The following is a 15,694-nucleotide window of genomic DNA, read 5'->3' on the forward strand; positions in this document are numbered from 1 at the left end:
ATCTTTGACAGAAATGTAATACACCAAACATGCAAATAACCCAGTGTGATCATTTAAAAATCATTTTTTTAAAGCGTTTACTGAAAGTCCAGCGATGGTTAAACCATGGTGCAATAGATACCGTGATATTTAGCATGCCCCTCTTCGCCTCTTAATTTAGACTTCGAAGAAATTCAAAATGTTCCACAAAACCTTAATATAACATTTCAAAATTATGTTTTGACTTTATTTCTATTCAACACAGTCTAATACAATCAAACATTCAATAAGTCATTATAATAGTTCACATTCGCATTGCCGAGCTCTCAGAGCTAACACATACAGTATTAAACAGATGTACATTGTACCTTACATTTTCTTGCATGTATACAGCGCCACCTAGAGACTCTTCACATAAATCACACACAATGCAAATAAAGAATAATGGTCAAAAAATGACTTAAAGGAAGCATACACGTGGACCAATAAGCAGCACAATTGCGTACGCCACAGCACTTTTTCGTCTTGCTGGCTGTTTCATTCTCAACTTTTACCAGTTTATTTGTAGTTCTTCAAGAACAATCAGCCTTATCAGATATTATGTGCATGAGCTTTTCCTTCTTTTTCCTGAGCTTTTCAATTTTACTGAATAACAACACAAATACAATGATAGATCTCCATGACAAAACGAAAGGAATAAACAAGATAACGCACAATCTTTCAGAAAGCACAACAACAAAAAACAATCAACATTTCACGTCATGTTGGTTTTCGGTCGTGTAAACATGGACTACTTGGTATTTCAAGACATTATTCGACACATAAAATTAAATCATTTTACAAATCTTGTGCCATAAAAAAAAAAGAAAAGTAAAATCATAATATGATCAAATGTGGCAATAAATATATTTTGTCAATCAATTATGTCACCTGTTACTTCTGAAGAATATACAACAAATAAACAAGATGCTGACTGCTTCATTTATTCAGTGTCTTGTGGATAACTTGTCCCTAGATGTATCTCCAAGATCAGCTTAATCTCCCCCAAATCTCCTCCAATGTAAGGATAACATCAAATCACTGATCAGAGCTTGAGCATCTAGAGGCAATTTAGCATCCACATCACTGCTCGTTCTGTCAAGTAATATACATTACTTTCACCTGGGGATCTCAGCTTTTACATGGCTTCATAGCACCACCTAAAGGTCAGTGTTGGTAGTGCGGCACTGCAATATGCTGATGGTGAAAGCTGCCATGGGGTGGGTAAAGTAGGTCGGAGGTTTGGGTAGCCAGTCCCGTACACAGGGGCTCGTGGTTATTCAGCACAGAGGTCAGATACTTGGCCTCCTCTGTCAGTCTCTTCACCTCCTTCCTCAAGGCTGCATTCTCCTTCTCCAGATTTTCGCTTTCCTGAAACAATCACACATTCAGGTAAGTTAACGACAGGTGTGCGGTACCATCACTTTTATTGACTGTCGCTTGTCAGTTTGTTAAAATACATAGAAAACAGATACATCGATGGTAAAGAAGCAAGTAATTACAGTATGTGTCATATATATATTCTCATTCTTCTGTTTCTAAAGGCAGGGGAACATGTTGCTGGATTGGACCTGTGTGGTGTTTTTGAAATAAGAGGAATCTGTGATTGGTTGGCCTCATTTGTTTGTCTTCGTTTATTTTCATTAGTTTGTTTTCCTACGACCATCAGATACAACTTTGTCTCCTAGTCAATCTTAGCCAAATACCAACCTTAAAGTACTACAATGATTGGGCTTGTTCAGAGAATGTCCTGTGTTCTATCATAGCCAAATTGTTTGTCTTTGGTCCCAATATGTACGCAAATGTGTCACATCCGTCACAGTTGCCATATGATTGCATGTAAGATGCTACTAGTTGTGGGTGATGGCCTTGTTCTAGCCGAGCTGTGTGAATAACAAGGTAGAAAATGTTCCGCTTGGGTCTTCTAAAGGTCATCATAGAGTCAGGGAAGATAACACAGAACTCAGATGAGGGGCCTTACTGTCAGAGATAACCCTGGGTAAATCCCTTTGCTCGCGTCACTAAGCCCAACACAGCCCACTGCCATCCGTCCTTTACCAGAAATGATGGCCTATCTCCCCTGCCCACGACTTACAACTAAATCTCATTTACCCTGCACACAGAGAGAGAGAGAAAGAGAAAAAAAACTTTCAACTACAACTCAGGAAACAGGAAACGTGTCACTCTGAGGGAAAATTCAGCTTCCTGTTTATTCTGCTACGCGATGAAACCAAAACCACAAAAATACGCTGAGTGCTGGAGTGGTCCCCCGTCCCTCTCGCTCATTCTTTCTCTGTCTCTGTCTCTCTTGCTCTCTCTCTCTCTCTCTTGACTAAATGGACAACCCTCACAAAACAGTGCAATAGGAACCTTTCACATGGATTTAATCTACTGTCACCCACGCTATGGGGTTTTTTCCAAGGTAAATTACAGTGAAATCTGGTCACACAAAGGAGTTCAAAAGAAATGGCTGCTCTAGAAGAGCGTGTGAACGACGGCATGCTTCCTCAACACTGGAGGTGTGACGACCCTTGCGTGACAGGAATGGCCCATTGTAGAAATAAAAGTACAATATTCTGTAAGCATTATCTGGAACATTCAGATACTCAAAGTATCCTCTACAAGTTTTCAAATGGAGCAGTTTAGCCTGTCTCCTGACCGCGTACAATCAGTTTGCAGTGTATTTGTGGAAGCTACAAGTGAAAATAGCTGCTCTCAACAAGGATTATAGTGAAAGTTGGTGACTAAAAACCTGTAATTGTGTCTAGTCACTCACCCCAAAAAGCAGTTGGAATGAGTGTGTACTTTTGTTGTGACCCTCCCTCCATCACGTGGACCAACACCACAGAGAATTACCGTAATGAGAGAACACCAGTAAAAACACCCCCCAGAAAACAACACAATTCAGTTATTTAGATTCAGTGCGATAACCACTAGTGCTGATTTCTGCTCTAAAGGGAATGACGCCCACGCTCGATAATTAATGCCCATGGGCTTCTGCAAACACACACAGCAAAGCGTCCAAGTGTGCAGCTCAACAGAAGCCATGACACATCGCCACATGGTCAACCAGCACCTTGTAAATATAATACAAACCAAAGCCCAGACTCAGTTTCTCGAAGCGTAGGTGCCTGTAAGAACATGACATTTTAGGCTAGGTGGTGGATAAAGGTTGGGAAAGTTCCCTTAGACAAATCAGTAGACCTAAATATTTAATCTTGGCATGTGATTGAGACCAGGCTGTAAAAGACTGGTGGGATTTTCAAGGGGTAAAGCCGCTTATGATTTGTCCTGCCAAATCTGCCACATGGGTCAAATATTTGAAACAATATACTTCAAAGAGGTTGGAATGTGACACCTTACGGATGCACAAAAGAACCACTTTGCATTAAAGGTGAACTACCTATACATCTCCAAATGTATTATGGCTACCAATTACTAATAAAGAGAATTATTCTTGAGTGCAATACCTTGTGAATATAAGTGTATTAGAAGGTCTACAGTGTTTGACAACTGTTATTGAATCCCAATTTGGGTTAAGCACCTGCAAATGCTGCCAAATAATGTTGGTGCACATCACCTATCTTCACCTCTACCTTGAAACCAATGAAACACACCTAAAAGTGTAAATTCTGAGGCAGTGGTCTTCAGCCCTGGGCCTTAGGGACCCCCTGCCCTGCATGTTTTAGAAGTTTCCCAGCTCCAACACACCTGATTCAAATGAATGTCTCATTATGAGGCTCAGCAGAAGACTGATAACAACTCATTCATTTGAATCGGGTGTGTTGAGGGGAACATCTAAACATGCAGAGTCGGGGGTCCCTGAGGACCAGGGCTGAAGAACCACTGTTCTGAGGTATTAACTTGGTGCATCTGAAGTGCATTCCAATGTTGGGAAGTGTCCTTACCAGGTGTAGACTGTCAGCTTTCTGAGTCTGCCTCATCCTGCTCTTTTGAGCAGCAATCCGGTTCTTTTCTCTCCTCATCACTCTCTTCACGTCATCCGAAGAGCCCTAGGACAGAGAGGGACAAGATTTATGACGAATCCAAGATGCCACCAAGATGCAGTTGGACGGCCCCTATCACTTAAACAGAAAACATCTCTACATCAGCAAACTTTGCATCTACCGTGGAATGAAACTGCCTTCAATGACATCTTATTACAGACCCAGTGGATTGAGTAGAGGGTTGGAAGGTGCCCTAAGCTATTTCAGACCTGGCTCTCTCTATGTAAGCTAGCTGTATTTTGCTCAGTCATAACATCTGAGGTCTATATTGAGAAGGATTTGTGGATTAGACTATTGGGGTTTCTGGGATGCCTGGCTGTATTCAGGGCTGAAGAAGGAAGCATTCATTGATGAAAAGGTACGGTGTGGATGTCAAAGTCGAGTCGTTTGGTAGGTGGTTTGATCCTGCGGCTTATCACAAAGCAAAAACTGAATGAGCTGAACGGGCTGGAAATGTCATCTGAGGGGAAGGGCTGGGGTTGGGTCAGGGTGTGTCTGAATGATCAGTAAATGGATTGAGAACACAAGGTTTCATGTCCTGGAAGCGACAGTTATTGGAGTATCAGAATAACTAAGTGCTGATGCCATGCTGACTCACACTTTCAGCAGCACTGTGCATTACCGAACGAAATCTTTTCTACAGAATGCAATGGCATCTCAAAGTACACCAGCATGGTAGAAGAAGAGCAGTGATTAAGCTGGCCTCAGCAGGGCTCACATGCACACCCCTGAACAATATGTATTTGAGGGGCTAAAAGATCACTCCATGTGACTCAACCATTCTGCAGACTCCGCTGACAGTTTGTACCAGAACTATACTAAAACATCAAAGTCAAACATTTCGGCTCTTATGGTTTGCGTTTGAAATGGCCACAGTTCCATATTGCATGGCACACTACTGTGCATTAGAAAGCCCATTTTCACAAGTTGTATTGTAGACCAACCAAGTGCGATCCACCTCGACCCACGACAAAATATACCACTGACTTGATTATCGCTCTAAGATAGCTGACCTTTACTATTTTTTTACTTCCAAAACCATGATAAACAACATGTCATGACTTTTCCTGTAACTGTTAAAATATGTTCTAATCTCCATATAGCTTCAAGCTGTATTGATACAATTCCTGACTCCTCAAAGGATGTGATGGACAACACTTCAAACACATTGTTCAGCACGTAAAATGTACACCATGTGTTACAAAGGTGATGTGTGTAGCAAATATCAGACTCAACGTATAATACCTGATGGCATTATACCCACATGGCATCGCAAACTGTTTTCACACACTGACATCCGCTTGCAGATTAAGCCATCTAGAGCAGTTGGTGATGATGTAAATATACTATATGAACTCCCATTGTACAACACATAACTAAATAAATGTAGTCATAAGAGCGGGACGAGTGAAAGAGATCTCTTACCTGCTTGCTGCCGGGCGATGGAGACTTAGTGTAACTTGTGTCATTGCTGTCAGAGCCCTGTGCCATAGCCAACCACGACAGCTGAAACCCCTTGCGCTCTCCACTTCTGCTTTCTGTTTTTGTGTGTCTTAGTGTGCGTGCGTGTGTGTGTTTGTGCGTGTGTGAAACAGAGCGAGTGCTGAGCAGAACTTGGCAAATCGCTTAATGAGTAATGACTCCTTTCTTCCCTCTCTCTCCTCTGTCCCTCTCTCTCGCCTCTGCTGGCTCTCTCTTTCTCTCTCTTTCTCGCTCACACACTTCTGCTCTCCTCTTTTACCTCCCTCTCTCTTACTCACACACACACACACACACACACGTACACACACACCAGCACACATTGAAATTGCACGCACACAGAGTGAGACTGAGCCCGCCTTCCTAATTAGCAGTGTGTGATGTGGTTTCTGGTAAAGACAGGGGGTAAGTGACACCAAATTGGAAGTCACATGTCTGATGGAAACTTTGCATTCAAACATACAGTACGAGAGAATTAAGTGTGAAATTAACCCCAGAAAAAGCCCATTTCTGAAATGGCGCAAGGACGTTCTCACAGTAATTCTCAGTAGATGAATTGACAAGGCGAAATATTCCAGGCACCAATTTTACACAGCTTCATGAATTAGGAGTGAAAATGTCAACAGTGAAGACATTTAATGTAAGCGACTGTGAGAATGCTGCTAATTTATCCATTGAGTCATAACATGGTAAATATGGCCATGTGTTGTAAACAGCATACGATGATATCACTGGCTGGTGAACACACTCGATCCATGCTGACGGCTTTCATGAACATGGAGAAGTCGTTTTTCTTCTCAGTCCAATGCAAAATTCCGTGGAATCCGTGGAACACCAGTCTGGTACCCTGCACCATTGCATGCTAATCACCCCCAAGCCCCCCCCCAATCCCGCACCCCTTCGCCCCCCCCCCCCCAACCCCCCCCCCCGACCCCCCCGACCCCTGACCCCCCAACCCCCGACTCCCCAAGTTAAGAAACATCTGCAGAGTTTAGGTAGGCCTAAACCCTGCAAAGAAACTCCAGATGAGCAAATGACTCCTGCATATTTGCACATGGTTACACAATGGGTGCTTTCCACAGCCCTCTTGTTAAAGAATCACCACCTGCAGCTGAGATGTTGAAGAAGGTGAGACTAAATTAAGCATTGTAGTTTGGGGGAGAGAAGAGGGGCAACACCCCTGAGAAATTCCTATTGCGATTTACTGAACATGACTGTATGATAGAAAAGTGGAAGTTTACGATGTGAATGCCCGGGCATTTTTAGGCAGACTGACACATCTGGCAGTTGATTGAATGAGTGACGTTCGAAGTCGTTGATTGTTTGGCCTAAATGAAGAGTGGATTTGTAGGATATGGTCGATGAATGAGAAGAGAGACACTTTTGAGTTTTAGTCACCTTCTGAAGATTGCATTCCTGTTTTAACAAAGCCCAAAATAGTTTAACGTATAGAGTGTATTTGTAAGGTATGTTAGTATACATTCATGTCATGTTGTTGTCTGTCTTTTACATTTCACTATTTTGCATTCGATGGCAGGCAATCAAAATTTCCTTGAGCGCCTGAAAAAAACGGGAGCAAAACAGATTTTGCTTGGCAGAACAGTCCTCCCACACAAAAACATGTTCTGCCATCGCAGGAATTTTTAAGAGCTCGGAACGCATTGGACGAGGGCAGATTTTTTTCTAGTACTTGGCACTTCTGCCTCCAAAACAGCAAAACAAAAACGAAAAAAGAAAAGAAAAGCTGATCAACCTAATTCGGGTCTAAGTGACTCCAGACGTATTGCAGATAAACATGCACTTGTGGGTTTACCTGGCGCGGCCCACTTTAACTTTGCCCTACACAACAGGTAGGACGAAAGCCCCCTTTTACAATAGAATTCTCTGTTGTCGTTCCATTCCAGAGAAACTGTAAAGGCTGTTTTCTGTAAGGTCAAAGGACGAGGACTACTGTATGCAGTACATACTACATTTTTACATTTGATTCATTTAGCCATGTGACCATCAGCTGCACTGAATGAAAATGATATAATTTTCTTTTACATTTAATTAAAAGAAAAGAAAAGTATATAATTTTCATGCAGTGCAGCTAATTGTCACATGTATGGCACTATTTGTACGCCGTTTTTGGTAAAATAGCCTAATTTACCTATGCCTGCAGTCATTTATGCTCCTCAAAGAGTATGAGGTATTGTGAACTGACACACTGAATATAGCTAATGACATCAGCAGGACGAAAACGATGTATCTTAATCTGTTAATCTATCCTATCTAAATAAATAAACAACTGTAGCCTATCATTTTATTTCAAACCTTTATCCAAAAAAGAGTAGACCCATAGGCCTATATCAAGGATAATTGACCTTTTGTGAACATTAGACAATTCTAAGCATCAATTTTTGGCAATACAAACACTAATAACGTGTCATTGTTAACATTGGATCATTTAACACTGAAAAGGTTCCATATTAATAGCCTATACAATTGAAATGGTTCTAAGCGTTGCAGTTATTGACGATCGATTTGCGACACCTGGTGGCCACACTTTTACGTTGCGTTTTACAACAAGTGTTAGTGCCACTTTACTCCAGAAGGAGGCAATATAGGATGCCAAATACGATATAGAGCTCGAAATACTATTCCTCTCCTCTATGTGAGAAATAACAGCCAAAAAGCACGCAATTCGATTTTCAGTGGTTTGATTGCGGTGATTATAGACCAATATCGCCTATGATATATAATATAAGTCATAATTGGCCATAGGATAATTAAACAGTCATTCTCGTGATTAAAATCCAGGGGCTAGGGCTATACGTTCTTCATGCGGAGAAGGAGTTGATGTGGAGGAGTTCATATTTATTTATCAGGCCAAAAATAAAACTTATCAAAAGCCCTAAGCAAAAGAGACGGGGTCTCGCTATATTACTCAGGCTGCACTACAGCGTCTATTCACAGGCGCGATCCCACTACTGATCGGCACGGGGGCTTTGGCCTGCTCCGTTTCCGACCTGGGCCGGTGCACCCCTCCTTAGACGACCTGGTGGTCCCGGGCTCCCCCAGGAGCACCATATCGATACCGAACTTAGTGCGGACACCCGATCGGCATAGTGCACTGCAGCTCAGAACTCCTGAGCTCAAACGATCCGCCAACCTCAGCCTCCCAGTAGCTTGGATTACAGGCGCATGCCACTGCACCCGGCGAGAACAGTGAAGGTTTTTAGATCTGAAGAACCTTCTAATGGTTACGTCATCTGGTGTCTGCAGAGGCCTCTAGTGGTAAAACCGCGACAAAACACCCTAAATCTGCAAACATCCACCTCACGGTAGCCTAACAATTTTCCTTTTTATAGTAAGTAGTTCATGGACTCGGTTTGACCATTTGATCGTGTCTGTGCAACAACGAGCACTCAATGTAAAACACACACATTAGTGATGTTCTGTTGTTTAACTGTTCTGAGACGTTTAAGAACACAATAACTGAAGTAAGTCACTTTTAAATTCCGAATGTCTCATTTAAGATCATACAGTTTATCAGTGCGGTGCAATGTTACACCGTAATCGCAGGGCTGCCAATTTTTCCAAACACCTTGGCATGAGATTTGGTATTCTTGAGAGTGATTCCTTCTTCCCACCACAGGGTGGATCTCTCTCTCTTTCTAAAGGACATTGCAGCCTGAAGGTGAAGATGAGGGACTTCTTGGCACACCTGGGGAGTGTTGCTGTGACGGTCTGGTCAGGAGACTGGGCTGAGGTCTGGGTACTGGTGAGGGGGTTTCAGGGCCATGTGGAGGTCTCTGGCACCATGCTATGCCCACTGAGAGATGCCTTTGTTAGTCTGACCCAAATGACTTGACCCGGAACCACAGCAAAAGGGCTCCAATGAACGGAACCAATGAGCAACACTTCTCCTCCCTTATCTCCTCACATCCAACCCGAACATCAATCTGCCCTTTAGTAAACGGATTAGGACAAAATGAGGTTTCCTGTTGGGACAAGACCAAGTGACTGCAGCAACAATAATGTAAAATCGGAAAAATGTAGTCTACGGTCATATTGTGCTGGCAAAATAGACAAAGCACGAGTAACTGCTCAAGGGTTATTTCCGGACTCGAGAATGACAGTGACAGTTTGGCGGCATGTGAGACTATTACCGTGTCACCCGGCCCTCGCGGTGTGTCGGTTTATGGGTGTATCTTTAATAGGCGTGCTTTTTCATTTTTCTTCCCTCACTGGCTGTCCTGAGAGGGGAAAGCACATCAATCTTTTTTTCCTGTCTGCTTTTTCATTACGCTGACTGCATTCTTTATAACCCTTTGATGAGACAGGGCAGCAAATCTGGGTGGGGATCGAAGATTTACAGCCGTGAAGACTGTCGCCATTAAGCTTGGTGGCCTGCTAATGAACAGTGCAATCACACCGAGGAGCTTGTCATCCCAAAGTCATCTAGAGGGACCGCTGCACTCTCGTGACCCTGTCAGGTCAAAGGACACGGCTACTTTCATACGCCCATTTCTTTTGAACTTTGACATAAGTGTAAATGAGAATTATGCATGGGATCTAGGGGACCGTTTGGAGATTGTGACATTGATAATGCTGCCTTTTCTTTTTTCCATTTATGTATCGGATTTATCAAGAGCAGTTTATAATCAATATTTAACAAATCAGTTTGTCAAAGTACACCCATGGCACCGATATGGATTAAAAAATATATATCATATCAGACCAACCTTGAGGTTTGTTGGATTCCAAAGGAAACTCATTTGTTCATTAGACTTTGTTTGGTCCATCTATACTTCTACGACCCTGAGATCAAACCTCAGTATCAGTATTACCGTATCTCTTGTCGGAATGACCAAACCATGAAACAGAAGGTGTCAAATCAACACCTCCTGTCAAAAATCAATCCCAGCAGAGGTGGTCGGTGATGAGTGTGTGGGTGTGTAGGGGGTGTGTGTATGAGTGTGTGTGTGTGTGCCTGGGTCCCCACGGGGGATTGACGTGTGGCAGGGTTTGGCAGGCCCAGCTGCTGCCTGGCCGGTGATGCACAGCCCCACGCTACAGTACAGGTTGTTATCATCGGACCGACGTCCCCCTGGGAGCACAGAGAGAGATGAGTGCTGTAATTAGAGGCAAATAAGCCAAGGCAAGTGCTCCTCTGGGACCCTGGTGGGGGGCGCGGCGGGCGTGGCCGCCGCAGCTGGGGCACGTGGGTAACCTGTGGGGGCCTAGCGACAGGTTCTGAGTTTCGACCTCTTTGGCATCCATGTTGGAATTCCCTGTCATCTTGTGCTCAGTGGGGCTACACTGTGTCACTAACCTCATCCGTGCACCAACTCTTCTTCGTCATTGGTAGATGAGTAACGTCGGGGCAAGGCTGGGAGGTATAACTCTAAGATCCAGTTTGTTGTTCACTGTAGTGTTCACCCCTCCTCATTGATTTAGAGGCCTTTCAGAAGGACTTCTGTACTCTCACTTATGAATACAGGAGTGTAGATAATGGAACACAAATGGAAATAGTAGAGTAGAGAAGAGTACAGGTGTATTGATCTCTGGGTAGAAATGTCAGCCACAATATACAAAGTAACCGAATCGTAAAAAATTTACAAAGGTATTCCAGGCCAAAACCTATTTTGTGGTCTTGAGACCCCTGCCTTACTTGCATTACATTTACAGCTGTTTCACGAAATAAGCAATTCTTTCACATGTAATAATTCAGGGGGGGGGGGTCATCACAGAGTTCACAGTGAGTAACCGTTTACTGAAGTTGTACCGCAAAGCCTCTTCCAACAGATCGATACCGACCTCCTGGAGACCGGCTCCACGATGGTGTTTTTAGACAGCGTCTCACGACGAGGTGCTTGATGTCGATTCGTCATCCGAGGGCAGAGGCTGTGGTGTCAATGAAGCCTGGCTGTCCTCAGCATCCTCGCGGTGATTCCTCCCACCCCCACACCGATCTCCAACACGCTGACAGCGGTCGATAGACCTGTCTTGAGCACTCTTGTCAAAATTCCATGACATGACCGGACCAATAAGTGAAGGAACTGTGTAGTATGTTTAACTGCTTGGTACCTTTATATACCGGAGGTTTAGTGCTTGTACTACGGCATATGTATGAACCAATTGTTCATACATATGCCGTAGTACCAAAACCAAGTGTTGCTGTGCACATGAATAAATACACAAACCTCCACACAAAAATAGGTCTGTCCAACGTAACGTTTTCATCTTTGACATCTCCTCTTTTTTGGGGGGTGACAGCACATCTTACAAAGTACCCTAGTATGCGTGTGTTTATGTGTGGCCAACCCTTGCATGACGTCTGTGCGCCATGGGGCTTTGAGTAGAGAGATGAGATAGATTCAGCTGGAGATGTGCGGGGGGAGTCTGCTGCCTCCTGGGAAATCAGCCCCTCATGTCCGCATCTTTAGCACCCCAGTAAGGTATCAATAAGTAGGTAATTGAATTTTGAGCACAAACACAAGCGTCAAGTGAGAGTCAACGAGGGGTGTGTGTGGGTGTGTGTGTGTGTGTGTGTGTGGGTGGGTGGGTGTGTGGGTGGGTGTGGGTGTGTGTGTGGGTGTGCGCGTGTGTGTGCGTGTGTGCGTGTGTGTGCGTGTGTGTGTGTGTGTGTGCGTGTGTGTGTGTGTGTGTGTGTGTGTGTGTGGTGTAGGGGTTGTTTTCCTTTCCATGTTTACTGGTGGGAAGGCCCTGGGGGGAAATAAGTTGGATGCTGTCATCTTCTCTCTCCAGGGATTTAAGACAGGAGGATAAATGTTTAATCCATTAAATAACAATTACACTCTGTAATGGTGCCGTGGTGATGTTCAAAGAAGGGAGGTACCGTTTTTACAGTACGTTCTGCTTTGTCTAATTGTCCGACTCTGGGAAGAGGGTTCACGCTGTGTCTTAGACAGAAAAATTGACAAAGTAAACCACCTCTAAATCTTGTTCACATCTAGTTAACATCTATTTACTAGGTACAAGATAACTAAAGGAACCTTCCATGAGTTTCTACGTGTTTGGTTCACACAAACCACCATGATCACAAAATAATCTTCAAATGCATTTTACATCGCAAAAAAAAGGTACATCCTAGAAGTGTTAAAGATTTATGGCCTTAGTGAGAAAGGAGAGGGGACGCACGCATCGTCACTTGGTACAAATAAGGTACTGATTAAACAAGTGCTGTTTTTAGTAGCCCAATTGACCTTTCTAATCAACTAAACAAATCTCTCCCCTCTATTAATCAATATATGGCTGTGAGTGTGTGTGTGTGTGTGTTCACTCAACACTGATATTCACACAATTAAAAAGGGATGGCATAGGATATCACAAAGCTATAATAGGTCCGTCAAATGTCCTCACTAATCCACCACCTTCACCAATATACCACACCTCCAGTCATGAAGAAGCATGTGATCATACAAATGTGTTGGTATACTGGTAAGGAAAACTCCCTGTTAAAACTATTTTGTAACAGGAAAGAAAATGCGTTCTGGATCCCTGACGTCACTCCAGGAGGCAAGACAGCAGGATGGCAACGAATGAATCAATCCCAGTCTCGATTAGCATCATGTTTAACCAGCTGATGGACATCTCAAGGTGAAGACCCTGTGAAACATGTGGACCTATACGTCCGTTAAATCATTTTTAAACTGGCCATTTGGAGGAAAAGTGACCTGCGGACTGAATGGGGCTATTATAAATGCAATGTTATTATAAAATTAATCACACACAAAACAATGGATTGTAAATGTAAGATTAAGATAGATTACATAAAAATAGATTAAGGCTGGAAGACAACTTCACTTGACTGAAATTCAGCTATTATCATGCTGTGTTCGTCCGGCAAGGATGTTACAGAATGTTACTTTGAAAGTAAAAAATCAGCAGATGTTTGTATCAATTACCATCTCTTGCCGTAAATTAATTATGGAATATTGCTCTGGAAAACAATCTTCCATGACACCAGGATTGGAGGTGGGAGGTTCAGGGGCGGGGGATGAAAGGAGGCACAGGTTATTAATCCTAGAGGATAATAAACTAAATGAAGGGTTGGATGTCAAGCCCACAGTTTAAACCCAATGTCGAAATGAAGACCTCCATCTGAACATGGAGGTTTTAGAGATGAAAATGGCACAGGGAGGGGTTAGTGACTGTCAGAAGTAGATTTTTTTTTTTTCGTTGAATAAATACATATTAAATTGGAAACCCCTCTGACCCTGTCTACTCTCAACTGTCTGATTAATCAAATCAGGTTTAGAAAACGATGAGCTGGAAAATTACAGTTGGAATATAGGTATGGTTTAAATATCTAAAACAACTTCACTTGTCTGCCAGTGTCAATATAAGGCCTAGCTAGATCAAAAAGGGACATTGGATAAATAAAGTTGGAAATTCCACAGTAAGACAGAGAAGAGACTAAGAGATGCAATGTTTTTGGAGTTTAGAAGATTTGAAATGTAGGCATAATCCACACGGCAAATGCTTGTTTGTATTTCCGTTTGAGCGTGTGTGTGTACGTGTGTGCATGTGTGTGTGTATGTGTATGTGTGTGCGTACGTGTGTGCGTTTATTTGTGTGTCCAAGTTTGTACGCTGATGCAACTGCATGCATGTGGGCAACAGAGGAACATAGACTAAGCTCCAGCCTCTCATTATACGTTCCTTTGAAAGCTATCGTGATGACGAGTACGGAATGATTAGTAAGATCGTTGTTGAGTACGCAGAGCTGTGAACAATATTTGTAAAACTAGTCATGAACATGCAAATTAAACACTACAGATCATAAATGCTCTAGAAACAAATATTCAATTTTTTTTTAAAGAAATGTACATCAGCGTTGTTGACACTAGGCTAAGATTTGTTGAGTCCAGGGGGGTATCCCAGAAAGCAGGTTATGCGACATACCCAGGTAAGTTAGCTCCTCATATGACATCCAGCGTTGTAGCAACATTGCCAGTGGGTTGCTGCAACATTGTGAATCAGCTGGTGGGTTAACTTACCCGGTTATGTTGCATAACCTGTTTTCTGGAATACCCCCATGATAGCTTTCTACAAACAATGTTTGGGTAAAGACATTCGGAACAAAAACATACAAAATACAATTTGTTTACAGGATGTTCCAAAAAAACAATTTTCAACTGCCACATCTCAGTCCTGGCTGTCTTTTGTTTGTTTGAGGTTATGTCCTATTCAGTCACAAAAAAACCTTCTCGAATCTAGCTAATTGCTATTTCCCAACGCTGAACTAACGAAGGAGACGGGTCACGAAACAACTGTTGATCAAAACATCTTACAGGGGGAAAAAACAAAGGCCTATAGTCTGACAATGCGGCAGTAGTGATTCAACAGTTTGTGCTGAAAGCACAAAGCATTAATTAGGGCAATAACTTCATGCTAGTGTCGTTCCATAGACTCCCCTCTCTCTCTGTCTCTCTCTCTGTGTGTGTGAGCGTCTCTCGATTGGTCTGGAAGTTTGGTGGGACCCCGCCGCCTTTCGCTGCATTCCGCCATTGCATGTGCAGATGTGTTTGGTGCATAATGAGAAAGTGGAAGAAGCAGCCCAGGAGGGCCCCCCTAGAACCCCTCACAAAACATTGGAGAGAAAAAAAACGATATTCCTCATTGTTGTAGCTGGTAACGAGAGCTGACATAATTACTCGGGCCCATTTCTTGTCTAATTAGCACACTTCCAGAGTGGACAGGGGCTTGCGCTTCGGCCGAGGAAGGGAATCGGACAGGCATGGCGATGGCAACACAAAAAGGGGGCCCCTAGTTTCAGCATAATTAGGTGAGACAATGCCCCTGACTGTTCCTCGGCTGTGGCCGTGACTGAATCTGGGGGCTGGCTAGGCAAGCGGCCGACCCGTGAGGTACGCTGCTCCCCGGAGCCCTAATAAGCCCCTAATTGTCTTTTTCGATTCACATGGACAGAGCCAGCAGACGCTAAGACGACCCGTTCCTGGTCTCCTGCCGTGACCTGGGCCCTCTGCGTGCAGAAAGGGAGAAATGTGCGCTGACTGGTTCGAGACCTTTTTTTGTTTTCAGCCCCCAACTCTGAGATGTCTCAGGAAAACATCCTGTGATAGCGTCCCTACTGAAGGGTTTCCGAGACGTATTGAGCTGAAAAACCTCCACGTTCCTCGTCCGACCACACTAAAACACGAGCAGCACTGACCGACTGAT

At 43.4% G+C, this 15,694-nt stretch overlaps 1 protein-coding gene across 1 annotated transcript; it reads right to left on the bottom strand.

The window, feature by feature from the left end:
* Positions 1–199: 199 nt before the first annotated feature.
* batf (basic leucine zipper transcription factor, ATF-like) lies at positions 200–5,704 on the bottom strand. Its single transcript, XM_067242129.1, has 3 exons — positions 5,451–5,704; positions 3,927–4,031; positions 200–1,389 (listed from the first exon to the last, which is right to left on the bottom strand). Exons 1-3 carry the CDS (start codon positions 5,514–5,516, stop codon positions 1,186–1,188), a joined length of 375 nt encoding a protein of 124 aa, XP_067098230.1. The 5' UTR covers positions 5,517–5,704; the 3' UTR covers positions 200–1,185.
* Positions 5,705–15,694: the final 9,990 nt, after the last annotated feature.

The sequence above is a fragment of the Osmerus mordax genome, chromosome 8, assembly GCF_038355195.1.
Source record: "Osmerus mordax isolate fOsmMor3 chromosome 8, fOsmMor3.pri, whole genome shotgun sequence".
Classification (NCBI taxonomy): domain Eukaryota; kingdom Metazoa; phylum Chordata; class Actinopteri; order Osmeriformes; family Osmeridae; genus Osmerus; species Osmerus mordax.